At 39.0% G+C, this 21,239-nt stretch overlaps 1 protein-coding gene across 4 annotated transcripts in view; it reads left to right on the forward strand.

The window, feature by feature from the left end:
* The first annotated feature begins 1,939 nt into the window (after window positions 1–1,939).
* MAST2 (microtubule associated serine/threonine kinase 2) overlaps window positions 1,940–21,239 on the forward strand; it is a 181,809-nt gene continuing 162,509 nt past the window's right edge. For 2 of the 4 annotated variants that reach the window (XM_019749392.2, XM_019749393.2), the window contains exon 1: window positions 2,143–2,476. In XM_019749392.2, the coding sequence (XP_019604951.2) occupies window positions 2,282–2,476 (195 nt within the window). In that variant the 5' untranslated portion in view covers window positions 2,143–2,281. Of the gene's footprint in view, window positions 2,477–21,239 lie in introns of all 4 variants that reach the window. The other 2 variants (XM_019749394.2, XM_019749395.2) reach the window with 2 other exon arrangements.

The raw sequence follows: 21,239 nt of genomic DNA on the forward strand, positions 1-21,239 counted from the left end.
CCACGCAGGGATGTAGGGCCCTGCCGAGGGGTTAACATCCCCTTGACTTTCAGGAAGAGACTGAAATATGGCGACTGCCCTTCTAGGCACTCATGACAGTTATATGCATGATTAATTGACCATATAGTCGTGGGTTTATTTCTTTTTCCTGCCAGTTTCATATGCCTGCTTCTCCAATCTCTGTTCAATTGTGTGAGCCCCTCTATATAGCCTTCCAATCAATTCCCCCTTAGGCTTAAGAAGCTCAGAGTTTGTTTTTATTGTTTGTAACCAAGAATGTGGCAGACCCTAGATATGCTGGGAACTATAAATAGCTGGTATAACTATAAATAGTCAATACAGCAGGGATTAATAGTAGTAGGTGAGGTAGGCAGAGACCAGATTTTGGATGGCTTTGCCATCCAAAATTTAGACTTCATCTGATGGTCATGGAAATCCATTTAACTATTTTAAATAAGGGAGTAACATGTTTTAAATAAGGGAGTAACATGTTTTAAATAAGGGAGTAAAATTCTTGTAAAGGCTTTTTGGAGGATGAGTTTAAAGAGAAAGAGTGGATGTAGGTGAACCAGTTAGAAAGTTTATCCACTCAAGTAGGTGAGAGAAGATAAGACTTGAGCTGAGGTGGTTCCAGTGGGATGGAAAAAGGAGACAGATTGGGGAGATAGTAAGGTTACAGAAGCAACAGGACTTGTTCATTAACAAGGGAGGGTAAGGAAAGAGTCTAGGATGACTGCCAGTTTTCTGGTTGAGGCAACTGGATAGATGGTGATGAGGAAGTGAAATAGGTGATATGGTACAGGAGAAGACTGTTGATAGTTACAGAGTACATTGGTTGTGTGTGTAGACTCCGGTATCAGATAGACCTTGATTTGAGTCTTGGCCCTGCTTATTAACTATTTCATATTGAGCATGTTATATAACTTGAGCCTCAGTTTCCTCAACTGTAAATTGGAAATAATGCAACTTACCTCTTGTTTGCATATGTGTGAATTAAATGCACAGTGTCTGGTATCCAGTAGGCATGCTATAATGTTAGCTATTATTACTTCTCAGAAAGGGGTCAGGACTTGGCTCTAGAAAAATGGGTGAAGACTTCAGGGAAAGAACTCTGGTTAGTTACAAGAGTGAAAAATACAATATTGTGGCAAACTGGTTGAAGCCAGGAGGACGCCAACAGTGCTGAGCTACATTCACGTTGTTGAGCAGATGAGTCACTGGAAGTGACAGGCTAGGCTGCCCAGGCCACAGCTCGACTGGCTGTGGCCTGGCTGGACTGGGTTTTAACATGATGACTTCATTGTCAGTGGGGAAGTGGGGATTCATGGGAATAGTTTCGGAAGCCTTTTTGTCCTCTTCACCCAGAAGGAAATCATCAGTTCTTCCTCTTTTATAGGACTTTCCACACCCTGTCTTACCTTCTGGAAGCAGCAGGAAACAGTGGAAAGGGACAGAAAAGCCAGAAATTGGGTCTTGGCTAGTTTGTTCACTGATTTGCTGGATGCATGTCACTTCACCTTAGTCTTCTTATCTGTAACATGAGAATGAGCAGACCTACCTCCAAAATGTGATGTGAAGATTAGGTGACAGTTGGCAGGCGCTCAGTAAAAAGGCATGCATTAGTATTTTATTCATTCGTTGTATATTTTGACTTCTTCCTGCTCCTGGTCCCTTTCCCAGTAGCTCCTTGAATACACTGATCAATTCTAACTCATTTTTGGATCCCTAGCACTTACCTTGGCCCAGTACACGATTTCATGAATGGATGAATGAAAGCATCAATGAGTGTCTGCAGCCGCCGCTGCGCCCCGGGCGCCCCGCCCCCTTCCGCTCTCCCCACCACACCGAGGGGCCACGGGCGGGTCTCTCGCGACCGTTCGCTGGCGCGTGCGCGGGAAGCCGCGCGCGGCCGGAGGTGGCGGGCGGGTTCGCTCCCCGTGCGCGCGCGCCAGGGGAAGGGAGGGGCGGGGCCCGGCCAGAGGCTGGCGGGCTGGCTGCTGGCTCTGGACCCGGCGGCGGCGGCGGGTGGCTGGCCAAGCGTATACCCGGTGGGAGAGGACGAGGCGGCGGCGATGCTGCCGCCTCGGTAGGGAACGGGAGGAGGCCGCGGCGCTTGAGGCTCCAGAAAGCGCGGAGGAGCTGCTAGCTGGGGTCGGTGGCTTTGGGCGCCCGCCGGGCCATGGTGGCTGCGGGCGGTGGTTGGCGCGGTAGCGCTGCGGCCCGGAGCCGAGCAGGACCAGGACAGTCGCGGTGTTAACGCCCGCGGGGCCGAGCCGCAGATATGAAGCGGAGCCGCTGCCGCGACCGACCTCAGCCTCCGCCGCCGCCGGCCGCCCGCAGGGAGGATGGGGTTCAGCGAGCGACGGAGCTACCCCAGCCCCAGCCCTTGCCCCCGCGCCGACGAGCGCCGCCCGGGAGGCAGCGACTGGAGGAGCGGACCGGGCCCATGGGGCCGGGGCCCGAGGTCAAGGAGCAGGTAGGGTGGGCCGGGGTCGGGGAGGGAAAGGATGGTGGTGGAGCCTGAATGGAAGCGGTGGGGGAGGGGGGATCTCAGGCGGGAAGACGGTCTAGGGCATTTGAGGGGTGGGGACTGATTAGTTCCGTAGGAGGAACGGGAGGTCTGGGGAGACAGAAAAATGGGGAGTGGAGAAATGGAAGTGATGGCCTGGGGTGAATGGGAAATGGGGGCATAGGGAGATGAAAAATGGTCCTATGGGCGTTTGTAGTCCGGGGTTCTGGATAGGGAAAAAGGACGCTAGAATGTGGGCTCGGAGTCAATGAACTGCAAAGAATAGGCCTAGTAAAGGGGTATTGAGGAGTTATCCCGAGGGATAAACAGTGTAAGTTAGGGAAAGTCAATGTGATATAGTAAATGTAATATTTTCTAGAGGTGGTCTCGACAGTTATAAAAACGGATGTCATTCCTAAGCATTCTCTGATTTGGCCATCATTATAGTCTTGTAGGAGTGTGTTCAGAATCTTTAGGTTCTCCTTAGTAACTATCTATTTCATGAGAAAGCACTTTTTAAAACACCTGCATGTGTGCAATCCCGAGCCTGATGCTGTGAACAGGGAATTCATAGATACGAACTGCCTTCTAGGAGTTTTCCACTGAAAACACCTTGATGGGAAAACACAGAAAGCAGTGTAAAAATATTCATGGAGTTTCTGAGTGGACAGGTGTGTTTACATAATTTATTAATCAAGTGTAGGTGTATTTAGAAGTAGGGGAGTAAAGGTCGGTTTTATCAGGTAGAAGAAGTTGCCACTAGTAGCTGTAGGAAGTTCAGTGAAAGGAATGTATGGTCTTTGATCTTGTGGGAGTTGCAGAAAAATGTTCTGTAGTAATGAACTCTAGTGACAGCTTTCCTTTTGCACTTGAGACTAGTGACTTCATCTTTGAATTTTTCAAGACGTCTGTTAGGTCTCCTGCCTCTTTCTCAGGTAAATAAGTATTTTCCTTAGATACCATTCCTTATTATATAGTTTCAGTGATGCACATGCTAGCACTTGGATTTTTCCCCTCTTTGTTCTTTCACCTTTTATTCTCCACCCAGCCCTGAGTAGACTGCCCAACCGTTATCTCTGCCTTTGCTTTCAGGCCACTGAGCATTGTCCTATTGCTGTAATTTTCCCCTTCATCCTTGCCCTTTATATTTTCTACGGTACCTATTTGAAACTTTAAAAATTTTATTTAAAGCCCAGATCCTTTTCTGACTCAATTTACCTGGTCCAATTGACTTTATTACATGCGTCACCAAAGAGTTAAGGGTTACTTGATTTTTTCCCTCTTTATATCAGGATTTTTTGTGTTCACTCATCCTTTACTTTCAGTCTCAGAGAAAGAATTATTATCCCCCTCTCTGAGGCTAATCCCTTTACTTATGTTCTTGATTTCATCCAGTCTCATTTGCCCTTGTTATGTATGTTATTTTCTCTTTGTCTTAAACCTTAAATAAAAACAAAATAATTTCCTTGAGTTTTGTAACACACCTACGCTAGTTTGTTATCTCTTCTTTGCTTCACCAGCCACCTTCTTGAAAAATGAGTCTATGTTCACTGTCTCAGCTTCCTTACCTTGTATACATTTCTCATATTGTGGTTTGGCTTCTACACTTAAATTCTCCCAAAACTCATATCTTCCAGGGCACCAATAACTTTGTATGTTTGTTTATTTACTTTTTTTCTTATTGAGGTGTGACTTAAATACAGTGTACAAATCAGGTTCATTCAGCCCATGAATTTTTACAGGACGATTACACCCATGTGACCACTACTCCGATCAAGATGTAGAACATTTTCAGTACCCTAGAATGCTCCTTTGTGTTTTCTCCCAGTTATTACCCTCCTCCAAAGGTAACCAGTTTCTCTACCTTCATCAGTATGGGTTCATTTTGCCACTTCTTGAGCTTCATATAAAAGGAATCATACAGTTTGTACTCTTTTGTGACTAGATTCTTTCATTCAGATCATTATTTGTGAGATTCATCTATGTTGTTGCTTGTAGAAATAGTGGGTTCTTTTTCATTGCTGTGTAGTTTTCCATGGTGTGACTGTACCATGATGTATACTAAAACATCTTCAAATTAAATAATGCGTGGTTACTTGTGAAAAGTTTTCATTGTGAAAGAATTACACAGAGACATATATGGCAGTCCCAGGGACCTTTACATGATTAATCTGATGGTCTTTCCCCAGTCCTCACCCTCTCTGACCTCTATGAACTATGAGTATTTGTCACTATCGACCATGTGTTCCTTCTTGATATTTTTTTCGTTTTTTGTCATAATGTCCATTCCACTCCTATTTCTTTGCTTCCTGTGTGTCTTTTTTCTCTCTCTTCCTGTCTCCTAAATGTTCATTGAGGATAATATCCTCTGTCCTTAGCTCTTTCCTTTATTGTACTCTGTTTTTTAGTGGGCTTCCCTATTTGTGGCAAGTGCTTAGGATGTGGAACAAGGGTCTGTGGGCCTCTTTATTCATGGCATTGTGTCATAGAACTTTCTTGTAGAGTGATACGAGTCTCTAGGCCTGATCTTGTTGCTTAGCTGTGCATTTCCATCTCTGTGCTTAATGTTTCCACCATAGACTTTCAGCATTTGCAATCTTAACATTTGTGATTTTTATAATTTGATAGTGTCCTTGAAAGGCTATAACTTGTAATTATCTGATTTTGAGACGGTAAAAATTTCAGTTGTGTCTGTTAGTGGCTGAATGGATTCCATTCATTCAGGGAGTTAAGAGCCTAGCTGATCAACAAGCATCTACTTTTCACAAATGACTTTGTTCCCCATTCTCATGACATGGAGTAATAATGCTTGTTATACTTTATACTACCGTGTTTCCCCCAAAATAAGACCTAGCCGGACAATCAGCTCTAATGTGTCTTTTAGAGCAAAAATTAATATAAGACCCGGGTCTTATTTTACTGTAATATAAGACGCGTGTCTTATATTAATTTTTGCTCCAAAAGACTCATTAGAGCTGATTGTCCGGCTATGTCTTATTTTCGGGAAAACAGGGTATGCTGGCTTTTAGGAATAAGTTCTGAACAGGATGCAGGACTTGAATCTCTAGAAGGTCAGTAGCTTATTGTATCATGTATCCATTGTTTCTCCTTTGAAATGTGCTTTTCCCTGTGTCTTCTTTCTTTCCTTCCTTCCTCCCTCCCTCCCTTCGTCCCTCCCTCCCTCTTTCCCTTGTTTCCTCCCTCCCTCCCTTCCTCCTTCCCTCCCTCCTTCCCTTGTTTCCTCCCTCCCTCCCTTCCTCCTTCCCTCTCTCCTCCTTTCTTTGTCATCAAACCTGAAATTGTATACATAGTCTCAGACTCTCCTTCTTCCTTGATCCCCTTGTCCAGGTTCTGCTGATTCTGCCTTCTTGATACTGTTCTAATCTTTATTCTCAGTCATCACCTTAATTCAGCATTTATAATTTTTTGTTTTGGTTGTTGTAATATCTTAGCTGCATTTATTCTGCTTTTTGTCTTTTAAGCTCTAATTTATTCTGCATTCTATTAAGAAAAAAGATTAAAACTCATTGCCTAGCTGAGTTCCAGTGATAAATATTTGTTAAATGATCATTTCATATTTTTAATCTTCAGAAATCTTCATTAGCTTCTATTACCCATAAAATAAAGTCTGAACAGCTTGGCATTCAAGGTCTACTTGATACTTAACCACTTTTTACTAGAAGAATCTGAGTTAGATGTCTCTTCTCTCAGTTCCCAAGACTTAGCTTTGTCTCCATGATTGCATTAATTATTGAAATTGTCTTCTCTCGCTCTTGCTCTCATTAGTAAGTTCTTTGAGGCTCACACTGTTTCATTTAATGTTGCATATTTAAGGCCTAATATGGTATTAGAAACATAGTTTTTAGTCTGAATATATATTAGAAACATAGATATATGCTGGTGCTTGAAATAGATATTTGCTCATTGAGTGTCCTATTTGGTTGTCAGTCTCTCATCAGAGAAAAAACCCAGGGGCTGTCTTATTCATCACTGTATCCCCAGCCTTTAGTGTTTTAACTGGTATGTAATGGGCAGTCAGTAAATATTTGTTTATTGCTAGGTACTTTCATATTCTTATTTTAATTGATCATCTATCTGAAAAGCTTTTTCTTCTCTGCCTCTGCCCATTAAAATTGTATTCAAGCTTCCAGGTCTAACTCAAGTGCCATAGAAACTGTTCTGTGAAGTGTTTTTTTTGTGTGGGATCCAAAGAGGATCCTTGATTGGGCTTCAGTAAACTTGAATCTTCTGAAATTCCAATTCTCAAACTTCCATAATCCAAAAAGTGAAAGCTTGGGTTCTATGAGATTAAATGAAATAATGATTAGAAAGCACATAGTAGATAGATACTTAATAAATATTCTTATATTACGTTGTTTCTGTAACACATTGTTTTATCCATTCCTAGGTATGTAGTAGTTTCTGAATAAATATTTGCTGAATGAACCGATGAATGAATCAATGTTTTATTACTTCTGTTTTCTATTCATTTGTATTATTTCTGCTTTTAAGTTGTAAATTAGGAACTTTAACATTTTATCTACTACAATGCGTAATGAATTATAGTAGATATATAATACTTTGTTTACAATAGGTCTAAGTAATTAATTACTGAGCAAAGAAAATGATTCAAATATTTTGAATTTGGTGATTTGAGTAATGGTAGTATGATAGAAATAGACAGTAAAAGAAATGAGACACTTTTGAGGATGGAGAAAGATGCAGTTCAGTTTTAGTTTCTAGAATTCCCTCAGCACCATTGAGAGACTTTCAAAATTTTTTTCATGAACATCAACACCATCTCCTCCCTCTGCACTATAAGGTTAGTGTATTGGCAAAAGTGTAGGGCAGAAAGAGCATAGAGGGGAAACTGCATATTCTGTGTAAGGAACTAAAATCAGTTTGGTATTGCTGGAGCTTGATGTTAAAGGCATAGATGGTGAATTAAGAAACGAAAGGAGCCTAGACTGTAGAAAGTCTTTAGTACTGTGTTTCCCCGAAAATAAGACCGGGTCTGTCATGCGGGATGTCATGCTTGATCTCTGGTCCTACTCCCCACATAGGAACGCAAGATATAGCGAGGCCAAAAAGGAACACCCACGGAGCCATAGATAGGGGGTTCATACCACTATATTCTCGCTGGAGGCTGGGTTGGAGACACAGGAGGCAGGAGCCACATGATCGGCAACCCGCTGTCCACTTGTCTCTGCCAACCAACCTCACTTGCTAGCTGCAATCCACCTCTGCAATCCGTAATCCACATTCCGCCACACCATACCACCACGCCACATACTTTGCTAGTTTAGCCACGGCAGTTCTATCAGTGGCTAATGGTTAACCAGTGTCACGCAGGGTGTCATGTGGGGTCTCAGGTCCTCCACCCTTACAGGGTCTCGCCTGAGAATCTACAGGACAAGCGTCTTCTGCAAGGGGCCCTGTGTGAGGATCCTGGAGGTGAATGCAATATCCTGGACACAGCCAGGCTCTCTCGACACAGCCAGGGTTTATCAGGGTTTTCTCTGGGCACAGCCAGACTTCCTGGGCTTCTTAGGGTACCACCAGTCTCCCTGGGTACAGCCAGGGCTCTCAGGGCACTGCCACTCTCTGTGGGCACAGCCAGACTTCCTGGACACAGCCAGGGTTTCTCAGGGCACTGCCACTCTCTCTGGGCCTCTCAGGGTACATGCTGGAACAACAGCGACTCACAGTCAAGGTGCTTACATATTCTTGATGGCGGCCGGTCAAGACACAAAGGCAAACATCCGCCAGTTCCACTACATGGTGGTATGTTCCCAAGCAAACAGTCAAGCGGTCCATTAAATTAGGGATGGAGCTGTCATGCTGGGTGACAGGTGGGGTCTCTTCTGGGGTCTCCAGTCCCGCTCCTCACATAAGAACTCAGGATATGGTGAGGCCAAAAAGGAACACCCACGGAGCCATAGACAGGGAGTCATACCACTATACTCGCTGGCAGCTGGGTTGGAGACACAGGAAGCAGGAGCCACACTGTTCGCAACCCTTACTCCGTCGCTTGCAGGCTCAGCCACCATCTTCTTGCTAGCCCCCAATGTTTTGCTAGTGTAGCCACAGCAGTTATATTAGTGGCCAATGGCTCACTGGTTACAGCTGACGGCCAACTAGCCACAGCTGATGGCCATCCAATGACAGTTGATGGCCATTTACTACCTGAGCCAGCACCTTTCCACGTGAGGCCGAGAGCCTGGAAACTGCTCTTTGGGGCTCTGTCCCCACACTTGCCATACACTCTGACCTTCACATCAGCTTCTCTTTTTCCAGTTCACCTTTTAGAATTTCCTCTCCTAAAATTGTTCAAGCTCTTTGGAACCTCCAGCCTATTGATCTTTTATTTTTTAAAAATCATCTTTTCATTGTCAGTCACCTCATGCCTCTACTTTCCTCCTTATCCAACTTAACATTTCGTGAGCTATCATAATCATTCCTGTGTATGTACCTTCAGTTCCCTTACCTCGTTCCCCTTCTTTCATACATGCTTGACAGAATTCTACCCAGAATTAAACTAACTCTGCCTGTTCTGCACCTGTATTTAAGCAGTTGAATGTGGCTGAAGAAAAACAACCATGCTGACTTCAGAATTTGTGATCAGGAACCTCAAGGAGTCTAGCAACACTGACTGTCAGTTTTATGATGTTTCCCTAGTCCATTCACTCTTAAATGATAATTTAATCTTTCTTTGTCCTCAGACCTCCAACATTCTTTGTCATCTTTACTCTCAATCCTTGCTTCCTGTTTCATTGAGGGGAAAAAAGATAATCCGAAGAGAACTTCTACAAGCTCCCCTTACAAATCACCCAACCTACCCGTATCTGTACCCACATTTGCCCTGTATTACTGTAGATAAGCTGTTCCTACTCCTGTGTAAGGCCAACCCCTTCATCTATTTAAGGGTTTCGTTCTAGCAATTATTTCCTTCATATTCCAGAATCATTAGTTTTTCTTTAATATTGGTGATTTTCATCAACATATAAACATGCTATAATATTTCCCATCTTAAAAAAACTTCGTTAATCCTATACTTCCCCTCATTTATTCATTCTTTGATTCAACAAGTTGTTGTTTTTTGAGTACTCTTCGGATTACAGCAGTGAAAATAAGTAATATATGTAGTGTGCTATATGTTGATAAATACCTATGAAGAAAATGAAGCAGGGAAGGGGAATATACAATGATAGAGAATTATGATTTTAAATTGCATTATCAGAAAAGGCATCTCTTTGGAATGGGATATTTGAGTAAAGACCAGAAGGACGTAAGCGATAGTGGCATTTAGATTATTAGATTACCTGGGGGAAGGACATACTTGGTGGAGGGAATAGGAAGTATCCTAGATTACAAACATGCTGCTACCTCTAAAATTGGTGTTTGAGGACAGCAAGGAGGCCATTGTGGCTAGGATGGAGTGAATGAGAGGAAGAATGGTAGATGAGCTCAGAGGGCAAAAGTGGGGGGAGGAGGGCTGGATGGTGGAGAATTTCAGATTATGAAAGATCTTATAGGCAGTTGTAAGGATTTCAGCTTTTACATTGAATAAGATAGGAAGCCATTGAAGAGTTTTGAGCAGAGGAATCACATGAGCTAACGTGCATTTTAATCCGATATATTTGGCTACTTTGTTGAGGCTAAATGGTTATGTGGAAGCAGAGAGACCAGTGAGGAGGCTCTTTACAGTAAGTAATTAAGGCAGAAGAGCTAGTGATATTAAATAATTGTCTGAGTAGGAGAGGACTACTTTTTATAACAAAACTACTTGAAAGAGTTGTTCATATCTTTTGCTTTCATTTCCTCTCCCCTCTTCTTTCTTGAACCCACTCCAGTCAGGCTGTTGTCTCCGTCATTGCACTGAAACACTTATGTCAAGGTCATCATTGGCCAAAACCAATGGCTAGTTTGAAGTCTTCATGTTACTTGACCTGTTGTATTTGACATGGTTGATCATTCCATCATTTGGCTTCTGGGACCATACTGTCTTGGTTTCCTTCCTATCTCACTTGTACTTTAGAGGGTTGAGTCTTTAATCTGCTTCCACAGTAGTCTCCCTCCTGGTGTGACTTCATCAGATTGTATTGCTTATGTTCCATCTGTGTGCTGGTGATTCCCACATTTATTTCTCTAGTCTTGACCTTTCTTCTGAGCTTAGACTCTTCTTTTCAGTTGTCTATGTAATATTTCTATTTGCATAGCTAATAGACCTCTTAAATTTAATGTGTCCAAAACTGAACTCTTGATTTTTTCTTCCCAGTCTCCTTCTTACTCAGTCTTTTCCAGGTTAATAAATGGTACTACCATACTCTCATTTACTCAGACCCAAACTTGGAAGTTGTCTTTGATTCTTTTCTTGACCTCATATTTCACATTCAACCCATTAGGTCTGGTTGGTGCTACATTCAGATTGCGTGAAACTTATCCCCACTAGCTCCATCACTACCCTAATCTTAGTTCATCATCTTTCATCTGGATTACTGTAAAACTCCTAACTGGTCTTCCTTGTTCTATTCTTCTGGTTCCCCATACCCCCACCCCCACCCCTCCCATTCCCCCCATGTGGTATTTTGTGCATAGCAAGATCATTATCATCCTGTAAAAGCTTAAATCAAAGTGTTACCCCTACTCAAAACCCCCAGTGACTGTCCATTACAATTTAGATCAGAATCCAAAGTGCTTGCTTTGTCCTCTGAGATTCTACATAATCTGGTTTTTGGCCTTCTCTAACCTCTTTTCCTTCCACTCTTCTTGTTCATTGAGCTCTAGTCACACTGGCTGCCTTGATGGTCTCCAGTTTATTAAGTATGCTGCTACCTGACGACGTTTAAAAAATTATTATTTGAGAACTTCTACACTTCATAATTTTCTCTACCTGAGATGTTCTTTTTCCCAATATACCTATATGGCTGGCTTCCTTATTTTAGTCTGCTCTCTATTGGGATATTATCTCCTCAAAGAGGCCTTCCTGGACCAAGCTTTTAAAAATAACACATACTCTCTTTCCTTTTTAAAAAATTCATGTCTTTTATTTATTCACCTGTCACTGTCACATATTTGTTGTTTATTGTCATTCTTCCACATTAGAATATATGAAGGGAGGAATTTGAGTTTGCTTTTCTCACTATCTTTAGCTTCTAGAATTGTATATAGAAGGTTCTAAATAAATACTTCTGAGTGAAAATATAATGATTAAGATTGAGTCATTCTCTGACTTCAAATTCTAACTCTGTGACCTGAGGCAAGTTACTGAAGTTTTCTAAGCCTCAATTATTCCACATATGTAATGGAGATAATATACCTATTTCATAGCGTTATTGTGAGGATTTAATAAATTAATTCATGTAAAACACTTATTACAAAGCCTGATACCAAGAAGTGCTCAATAATGATTAATTATCATTATATTTTTAAGGTACATGCACAGAATGTGTGAAAATAGAGTGCATATTTTTTAGTGTTCTCATCTGGTTTTAGAAGTAAATATAATAAGAAAAAATACATCTTGACCTTTGGTTTGTTGGTGTTATCAAACTGGTCTTTTACTTTGTTCATCTTGAAATGAAGGCTTTAATTTGTGCATTTTTCCCTGTATGGAGACTTTTATGGATTGATTTATTAAGTAACTGGCTTAGAAGATAGTATAATCTCCTTATGTTTTAGAATGTGATTAAGAACAAACTCAGGCCAAGGAGACCATGTTTTAAAATTCTGTGATATTTCAGTTGTACCAACTGTAATGTAGAATACTTCCTACCGGTGAACCTGAGTAGCAGATAGATGTACAAATCCTTTAACCCTTAATTTGTTGGAGATTAACAAGCCACACAACTTCTCTGCCTGTATTTAAGCAAAGCAGAGGTAACATAGTAATGTTAGGTCTTCTAATTTTCATGACTATCTGAGGCCTTAAGAAATGTTTTCAAAAGCAGAATTTAGAAATAGTTGATATTAATTTTTAAAAATTCCTTAAGTTATTTCAGAAATATGATACCGTGTTTCCCTGAAAATAAGACCTAGCCGGACCATCAGCTCTAATGCATCTTTTGGAGCTAAAATTAATATAAGACCCGGGTCTTATTTTAATATAAAACCAGGTTTTATATAATATAATACCCAGTCTTATAAGACTGGGTCTTATATAATATAGTGTAAGACTGGGTCTTATTTTAACATAAGACTGGGTATAATATAGCATAACATGATATAATACCAGGTCTTGTATAATATAAGACCTGGTTTTATATTAATTTTTGCTCCAAAAGACGTATTAGAGCTGATGATCCGGCTAGGCCTTATTTTGGAGGAAACACAGTACCAAGATGATTTTGTTCAGGTGACTCAGGAACACCTGAGTCTTGCCTTTGACCAGTAAGAATAATGCTAGTAGTTTTTTATACTAAAGAATACTAGTTGCTGTAGTAGATGCATTCCACAGAACCCAGACTAATGGAGGCTCTGTCATTTTCTACACATGGCTTCCAAGGTCGCCTGAGGCAAGTGGGGATCTTGTGGGAGGTTTTGATGGGCCAGGTCTGGGAATGGCTTAATAACTTCCACCAATATTCCATTGCCAGAATTCAGTCGCAGGGCCATGCCTAACTGCTAGAGGGCTGGGAAATGTCACCTAGATTGTGCACAGGAGGAAGGCGAATCGTGTTTGGTCAACATCTAGCTAGTGTCTACCATAGGTCTCAAACCCCAGTGTAGTCCTCAGCTTGAACTATGTAGAAATCTTATATTGAGTATAGACAGCCTGGAACCATATCTCCTTTCATTCTTTGTAAGCCTACAGAGTTTTGGATAATAACCATTTTGAATGCAAGTAAAGAAAGGCCTTTTCCTTAAAGGAAGGCCTTTTCCTAAGAACAGCTAGATCTGGAAAAGCTTGTTTTCCTCTGCCTGTGGCAGAACTAGTCTCTGGCAACCCCCACACCTTCAGGTCTTGGTGGCTAGTGAGAGCTGTTCTCAGGGTTTCCTTACTTTGTCAATCCAGCCATGTGGAAGAGGAAAACAGCTAGAAGGAAGCCAAAGAGATGCCAGAGAGAAAGGTCGCTGGGTCTCAGCTATTCTCACTTTAATAGGCTCCTGGAAGGAATGGTGGCTCTAGCGAGCCCGCCTCCCCATGTGCTTTGACTTTTTAAATTATGGTAAAATGCACTTAACAAAATTTATAGTTAGTGACATTTAGTACATTCAGATGTTGTGCAACCATCACCACTATCTAGTTTCAGAACATTTTCATTACCCCAGAAGGAAATCTCATACCCAGTAAGTAGTCATTCCTCATTTCTTCCTTCCCCTAATTCCTGGCAACTACTACTCTTGTTTTCTGTTGCTATGGACTCTGGACATTTTATATAAATAGAATACAGTTTGTGACTTTTTATGTTTGGCTTCCTTCACTTAGGATGTTTTTGAGATTTATCCACATTGTAGCATATATTAGTACATTTCTTTGTGTGGCTGAGTAATATTGTATGGATAGAACATATTTTGCTTATCCATTCATCCATTGATAGGCATTTGGGTTGTTTTCTATCTTTTGGGGATTGAGATAGTGCTGCTATGAACATTTGTATACAAGCTTTTGTTTGAATACCTATTTAGTTAACTTTTTGGTTTTATATATATAGGAGTGGGATTATTGGATCATATGGATTCTATGTTTAAGCTTTTGAGGGACTGCCACCTGTTTTCTACAGTGACTACAGTTTTAACACTCCCAGCAGGAACGTATTCCAGTTTTGTATTCCAGCAGTGTATTCCAGTGTTCCAGTTTGTCCATGACCTTGCTAACACTTGTTACTGTCCATTTTAAAAAATTTCAGCCATCATTGTAGGTATAAATGATAAAATGACATCTCATAGTGCTTTTGATATGCATTTCGCTACAGGCTAATGATGTTAAACATCATTTTATGTGCTTGTTGACCATTTGTATATCTTTGTCATAGGTATGTCTATTTAAGACTTTTGTCTAGTTTTAAATTGGTTTTTTTTCTGTTGCGTTTTGAGACTTTTATATTTGTTCTGCATACTATACTCTTCTGAGGCATATGATTTACAGATATTTTTTCCCATTTGGTGGATTGTCTTTTACTTTCTTGTTAGTGTCTTTGCACAAAAGTTACTGATTTTGATGAAGTATAATTTATCTGTTTTTTTTTCTTTTGTTGCTTGTGATTTTGGTGTCATATCTAAAAACCATTGCTAAATCCAAGGTCATGAAGGTTTATCCTTATGTTTTTTTCTAAGAGTTTTATGGTTTTAGCTCTAATACTTTGGTGTTTGATCCATTTCGAGCTAATTTTTGTGTATAGTGTGAAGTGAGGGTCTACCTTTATTCTTTTGCATGTGGCTCTCCAGTTGTCATAGATGCTTCAATTTTTTAACTCCTGAGACTGTGGCTCAGTCAAATGAACCTACTCTAGTTAGCTTTACTCCTCTTTGAGGAACGGTGTGAACTTCTGGCTAGTTGTTCTCAGTTTTTAGGGTTCGTGGATTTACCTTGATGGCTTGTTAAAACAAGATGGCTGGTCCCCATGCCCCAAATTTCTTATTCAGCAGGTCTGGGATGGGCCTGGGAATTTGCATTTCTAACAAGTTCTGAGGTGATGATGAAGCTGATACTGCTGGTCTGGAGACCACACTTGGAGAACTAGTGCTTTAGGCGCCGTGGAGGGAAGCAGTGAGTATAGGGGTTTCATATCCCTAACACGCTGAACACTTGAATTCTTTAAATCTCATATCAACTGTATAAGGTAGATAATACCTGCATTTTACAGGTAAGGGAGTTGCAGTATGGAGAGGTTAAGTAACTTATGCAAAGTCCTTCAAGTCCTAGAGCCTTGACTCCAGAGCCTATGCTCTTAAAAAGTTGAAGATGCTTTCATTTTAACTTTCAAATTATTTCAGAGATAAGATGGGTTTTATGGATTTGGAATTAAGATTAGATTTATATTTCTGTATTTTCATTGGCTTTGTGATTTTGTGCAAAATCTCTGCCTTAGTTTTCTCTGCTAAGTTTTCTTTTCTACACATTAAAGAAAAACAGACAAACAAAAAGGAACTTTTTGTCCCTTTTTGCTGTTGTATTTTTTGAATGAAGGCTTTGAGTATCTTAAAAAAGGTATTTGACCTTGTATGTCTATATGTTTATATCATGTAGAGGTCTTACAGCATTTCTGTTGCCACAATGAAACAGTTAAATTCTGACTTTGTAATCATTTCTCACAATTTTAATTCTCACTTTATGTTTTAAAAACCTGTTTAATTATGAAACATTACAGATTTACAGGAAAATACATTAGGTACCTATGTATTCACTACCTAGATTTAACAGATGTTTACATTTTGCTTTAGATTTTATTTCAAAGAAGTAAAATGTTGCATTAACTGTTAGCATCCCTTTCCTCCTTGCCACCATCCCAGGAGGAAACCACTGTCCTGAAGATGGTGTGTATTAAAATGTTGCATTAATGGAAAAAAAATCCATTATGAAATATATTTATCCATAAGCAAGATGTAGCAGTATTTGTTTTGAAATTTTATATAAATTATACATTATATGTATTCTTTTACTCTCACCTTTTCTCACTTGACAGTGTTTTTGAGAATTATGTGTGCCATGGATAAGCACATTTTTTTCTGTAAAGGGCCAGATAATAAATATTTTAGGCGTTGACATACTGCCTCATAACTACTCATCTCTGCTGTTGTAGTGTGATAGCATCCATAAGACTATATGTAAGTGGATGAACTTGGCTATGTTCCAATAAAACTTTATACATAGACATTAAAATTGGAATTTCAGACAATTTTTTATATTCTTCATATTGAGAATAATATTTCATGCAATATTGTCCTTTTGATTTGTTTTCCAACCATTCACAAATGTAAAAATCCTTTTCAGCTTCCTGGCTTGACATAAACAGCCTGTGAGCTGAAGTTTGCCAACCTGGATCTATGGTAATACATTTAGATCAGTTTCATTAATTTTTAACTACTATGTAGCATTCCTTTGAATAAATGACAGTTTATCCATTCTTATAATGGACCCTTAGGTTATTTTTGTTTTCCCTTTTATAGAGCTGCAGTAAATATTCTTGTACTTATCTCTTTGCGCACATGTGCAAGAGTTTCTCTTCCTGGATATTATTGCCAGTTTGCTTTCCACACTGATTGTACCAATTTGTACTTTGACCAGTGAGGTTTCCCTATATCCTTGCCTTCCTGCTATTAGTTATTTTTGTTAATTTACTGGGTTTAGGTGGCATCTCAATGTTTTAAAAATACTTCTTTGATTATTAGTGAGATTGAGAATCTTTTCAGACATTTATTGTTTATTTGGATTTTTAGTCTGTATGACTTCCTTATTCATGTGCTTTTTTATTTTTCTTATAGACTGTTTCTTTTTATTTTTCTTATTGATTGTTGTGAATTATTTATTACTGTCATTTAAATATAATATGGAGAAAAGCATACTTTGCATTAGGTTTGAAGTCTTAGTAGCTTAGTATCTTTGAATTTGAAATGAGGATAAAAATGTCTATTTTGCAGTGCTGTTTTTGTGGTTAAATCAAGACTTAAAATGCCTCGTTTGTATTGGATCTCACTAAATGTTTTGTTTCTGTGTTTTTTATTGTGCTTGTTCTTTGTCACTGCTGTAAGTTTATTTGTAACAGAATATTCCCTTACTTTTGTAACAGGCCATTTGTTTTGTGATTTTTATTCTTCCTTTCTTTTTTTTTAAAACCTTTTTATTGTAAAATATAACAAGTACAGAAAAGCTCTCAAAACAAATGTATAGCTTAATGAATTATTATAAGATGAACATCCTTATAGACATTACTCAGATAAAAAAAAATAATTTTGTCAGCCATTCTAGAAACTCCTCTCCCTGTGCCCTATCCCAATCACAACCCCTCCCTGCCTCCAAAAGTAACTACTATCCTGACTTAAAAAGTAATCATTTCTTTGCATTTCTTCATAATTCTGCATCTAAGACATTACAATTTAGTCTCGCCCATTTAAAAAAAACTAGCTGTATTTGTCTCTTTTAATCTATCGGTTTTCCTTCCACCTCTTCCTTTTTCCTTAAAATTTATATGTTGAGAAACTCTGGGGCATTTGATCTGTAGAAATTCCCACAGTCTAGGTTGCATACTAAAGGTGCATTTCAAAATATTTCTGTGTCCTTTTTATTTCCTGCAAATTATTGCTGGATACAGAGGCTTAATCAGCCTTAGGTTCAGTTCCTTTTTCAAGATTATGGGTAGTGTGTTCTTTCAACAGGAGGCATGTAATATCTGCTTCTTTCTCTTTGATTTTAGTGGTTATTGATGCTCAGTGCTGAGATTCAATGATTGGGATTGCAAAATGGTGATATAACTCGATCACTTTGTTTTCATTAGTTGGAATAACATTTTAAAGAGATGCTTCCCCTCATCTACTATTTGGTTCCCACTGGTGTAGTTCATGTAAGAAAGGCCTGATTCTTTCTGTTTATTTACCTAGTTTTTAAGATAATGAATTGGTTCCCTGTCACCTTTAGAGCATGACCAGTTAATTATTTTTTATTAACAGTGAGGAGTTGTGCACTTAAATGTATTTGATAGGTTTCAACCCATATTTGATGTGTTTTGTTGTACTAATTGAAGCTCAAATTGTCTTTCTAACAAGAGCCTCTTCAAGTTGGTTCAAGTCATTTTGACCTAATCTTAATAGTTTTGAGTTTTCTTGCTATCTTGCATGTCAAACTGTCCCAAGCTTAGATCTGGAATCAGCTGTTTTTCCAAGAACTTCTGATTTCTTTTAATGGGAAATGGTATTTCAGAACAACTGCAGTCTAGATCCTAAGGATGCTCATTGTATTAGGTTGGTCATTGTTTTTACGATTTTTTGTAAAACAATTTTCTCCATATTGTTTGATTTTCAGTGGATAGTTAAGAAATATGTTTAATAAAACTACCTTGTCAGTTAACAGTGATATTCACAAAGGACTACAGACTTTTTGTTTTTATTTAATCTCCTGTGTATTACACCAGTGTCTCCTCTCTTTTATACCAAGAATCACGTTCCCAAAGACTCGTTCATTCAGTTTTTTATTTTGATTAATATATTTTTGTGTTCTGAAATTTCCATTTGGTTCTTTTGTATGTTTTGTTTCTTTGCTGACATTTATTCAAGCATGCATGTCTTTGCTCATTGAAGTATTTTTATTATGTATGTTTTATACCCTTTTTGTCTCTCATTTCCACTGTTATTGCCATCTTTTGTGTTTAGTTGATTTTTTTGGTGTAGTGAACCATTCTGATCCCCTCTCATTTTCTTTTTTGTATTATATGTATGTATGTATATATCTATGTATATGTATATATACACATACGTATATATGTATATGTTACATGTAATCCTAATGGCAAGCCATATATATATTGGGGTTACATGTAACATCCTAAATTTATAACAATCTAGTTTGAAGTTGTACCAACTTCAATTGTATACAAAACTCTGCTCTTATACTATACAGCTATTTTCCTGCACCTTCTTTATGTTGTTGTTAGAAATTACATCTTCATACAGTATGTGCCCAATAGCATAGGTTTATAATTATTTTTTTGCATTTTTCTTTTGACTCATATTGGAAATTAAAAGTGGAGTTACAAACCAAAAATACAATAATACTGGCTTTCTATGTGCCATGTAATTACCCTTACTGGAGATCTTTATATGGCTTCAAGTTTTTGCTTTGTGTCTTTTCATTTCAACCTGAAGGACTCCTTTTAGGGCAGGTGTAGTGGTAATGGACTCTCTCAGCTTTTGTTTATTAGGAAATTTTTAAATTTTTCCCTTAAATTTTCAAGGACAGTTTTGCTGGCTACAGAAATCTCAGTTGACAGTGTTTTCTATCAGCTCTTTAAATATGTCATCCTACTTCCTTCTTGATTCCTTTGTTTGGATGTACAATTGGTTGTTAATCTGATTGAGGATCCCCTTTAGACGAGTTGCATCTCTCTTACTGCTTTGAATATTTTCTCATTGTTGTTGGCTTTGACAGTTTGATTATAATATGTCTCAATGTGAATCTCTTTGAGTTTAATGTACTTAAAGTTTGTTTAGCTTCTTAAACATGTAGATTCATGTCTTTCATTAAATTTGAGAAGTCTTCGGCCGTTATTTCTTCGGATGCTCTTTCTTTTCGCTTTCCTTCTTCTCCTTTTGGGATTCCCTTAATTCATATATTGTTTCTTTTGAAGACCTCTCCCCCACCCTACCTCACCAATCCCTTAGGCTCCCTTCACTTTTCTTTATTCTTTTTTTCCCTTGCTCTTCAGACTGTATAATTTCAGTTATGTCTTCAAGATTGCTAATTCTGTCTTTGCCTGCTCAAATCTAATGTTGAATGTTTCTACTGAAATTTTCATTTAATTATTCTTTTAATCTCCAGAACTTGTTTGGTTCCATTTTATAATATCTGTCTTTTTATTGATATTCTTATTTTGTTTATGCGTTTTCCTCCCTGATTTTCTTTCATTCTTTGTCTATGTTTTACTAGTAAGTTCAATGCTGTGCTTTTGCAGGAATGGTTTCTGTTAATTTAATTTGATTCTTTGAATGGGCCATACTTTCATATTTCTTTGTCTGTCTTGTGCCTTTTTTGTTGAAAAGTGGTCATTTGAATATTGGTAGCTCTGGAAATCATCTTCTCCCTTTTCCCCAGGATTTGCTGTGTTTTGGTTGTTGAAGGCTATAGGTGACCATTTGTGTAGTGAGTTTCCTCAACCTTTTTTTGCAGAAACTGTATTCCTTTTGTACATGGTACTGAAGTCTCTGTTCCTTAGCTTGTGTTTTGACAGAGATTTCCTTAATCTCCAGGAGCTAAACAAACAAACCTCCCAGTCTTGCAGATTGACTTTGTGCTGGGGCCCTTCGTCAACACTTAGCCAGGAAGCCTGTACTGAACCTAGTGATCAGCCTGAGATATCATTTTAAACTCTTTTCAGGTCTTTGCTGAACATGCATTTTGCTCTTGGCTTTAGAAATGACCCTTATATACACAGGTGTTTTTGATTGCCCTAATTTCCCAAAGTAACTCTCCCCTTTTCCTCCCAGACCTCAGGCAGTCTATTGTATGTCTCATTTGTAATCTTTTGCCCAGGTGGCTGTGGGTGTATGAATCACCTTACAGTATTTTGGAGCAATGCCTGCTGCGTTTCCATCTTGAGCAGATTCTGAGATTACAATAGAGAAGAGTGCCTTGTGATAGTCCTTCAGGTAGTCCTGAGACAAATTAGAACAGATATAAACAATAATTTGCAAATAAGGTCTGTTATGCTCTTTCCAGAACCAAGGATCAGGGCCCTACACTGGCAACACTGGCCGATGTCTTCAAGATGGCCTCCAAATCCAGGAGTGGGTGGGGCAAGGGCAAGTACCGTGTTTCCCCCGAAAATAAGACCTAGCCGGGCAATCAGCTCTAATGTGTCTTTTGGAGCAAAAATTAATATAAGACGCAGTCTTATTTTATATTAATTTTTGCTCCAAAAGACACATTAGAGCTAATTGTCCAGCTAGGTCTTATTTTCGGGGAAACATGGTAAAAATGCCACAAAGCTTTCCTACTTTTTAAAAAAATTTATTTTAAGTGTATTTTTCCAGGACCCATCAGCTCCAAGTCAAGTAGTTGTTTCAATCTAGTTGTGGAGGG

Source organism: Rhinolophus sinicus, chromosome 14, assembly GCF_057876585.1.
Source record: "Rhinolophus sinicus isolate RSI-liver-muscle chromosome 14, RSI-T2T, whole genome shotgun sequence".
NCBI classification, from domain to species: Eukaryota; Metazoa; Chordata; class Mammalia; order Chiroptera; family Rhinolophidae; genus Rhinolophus; species Rhinolophus sinicus.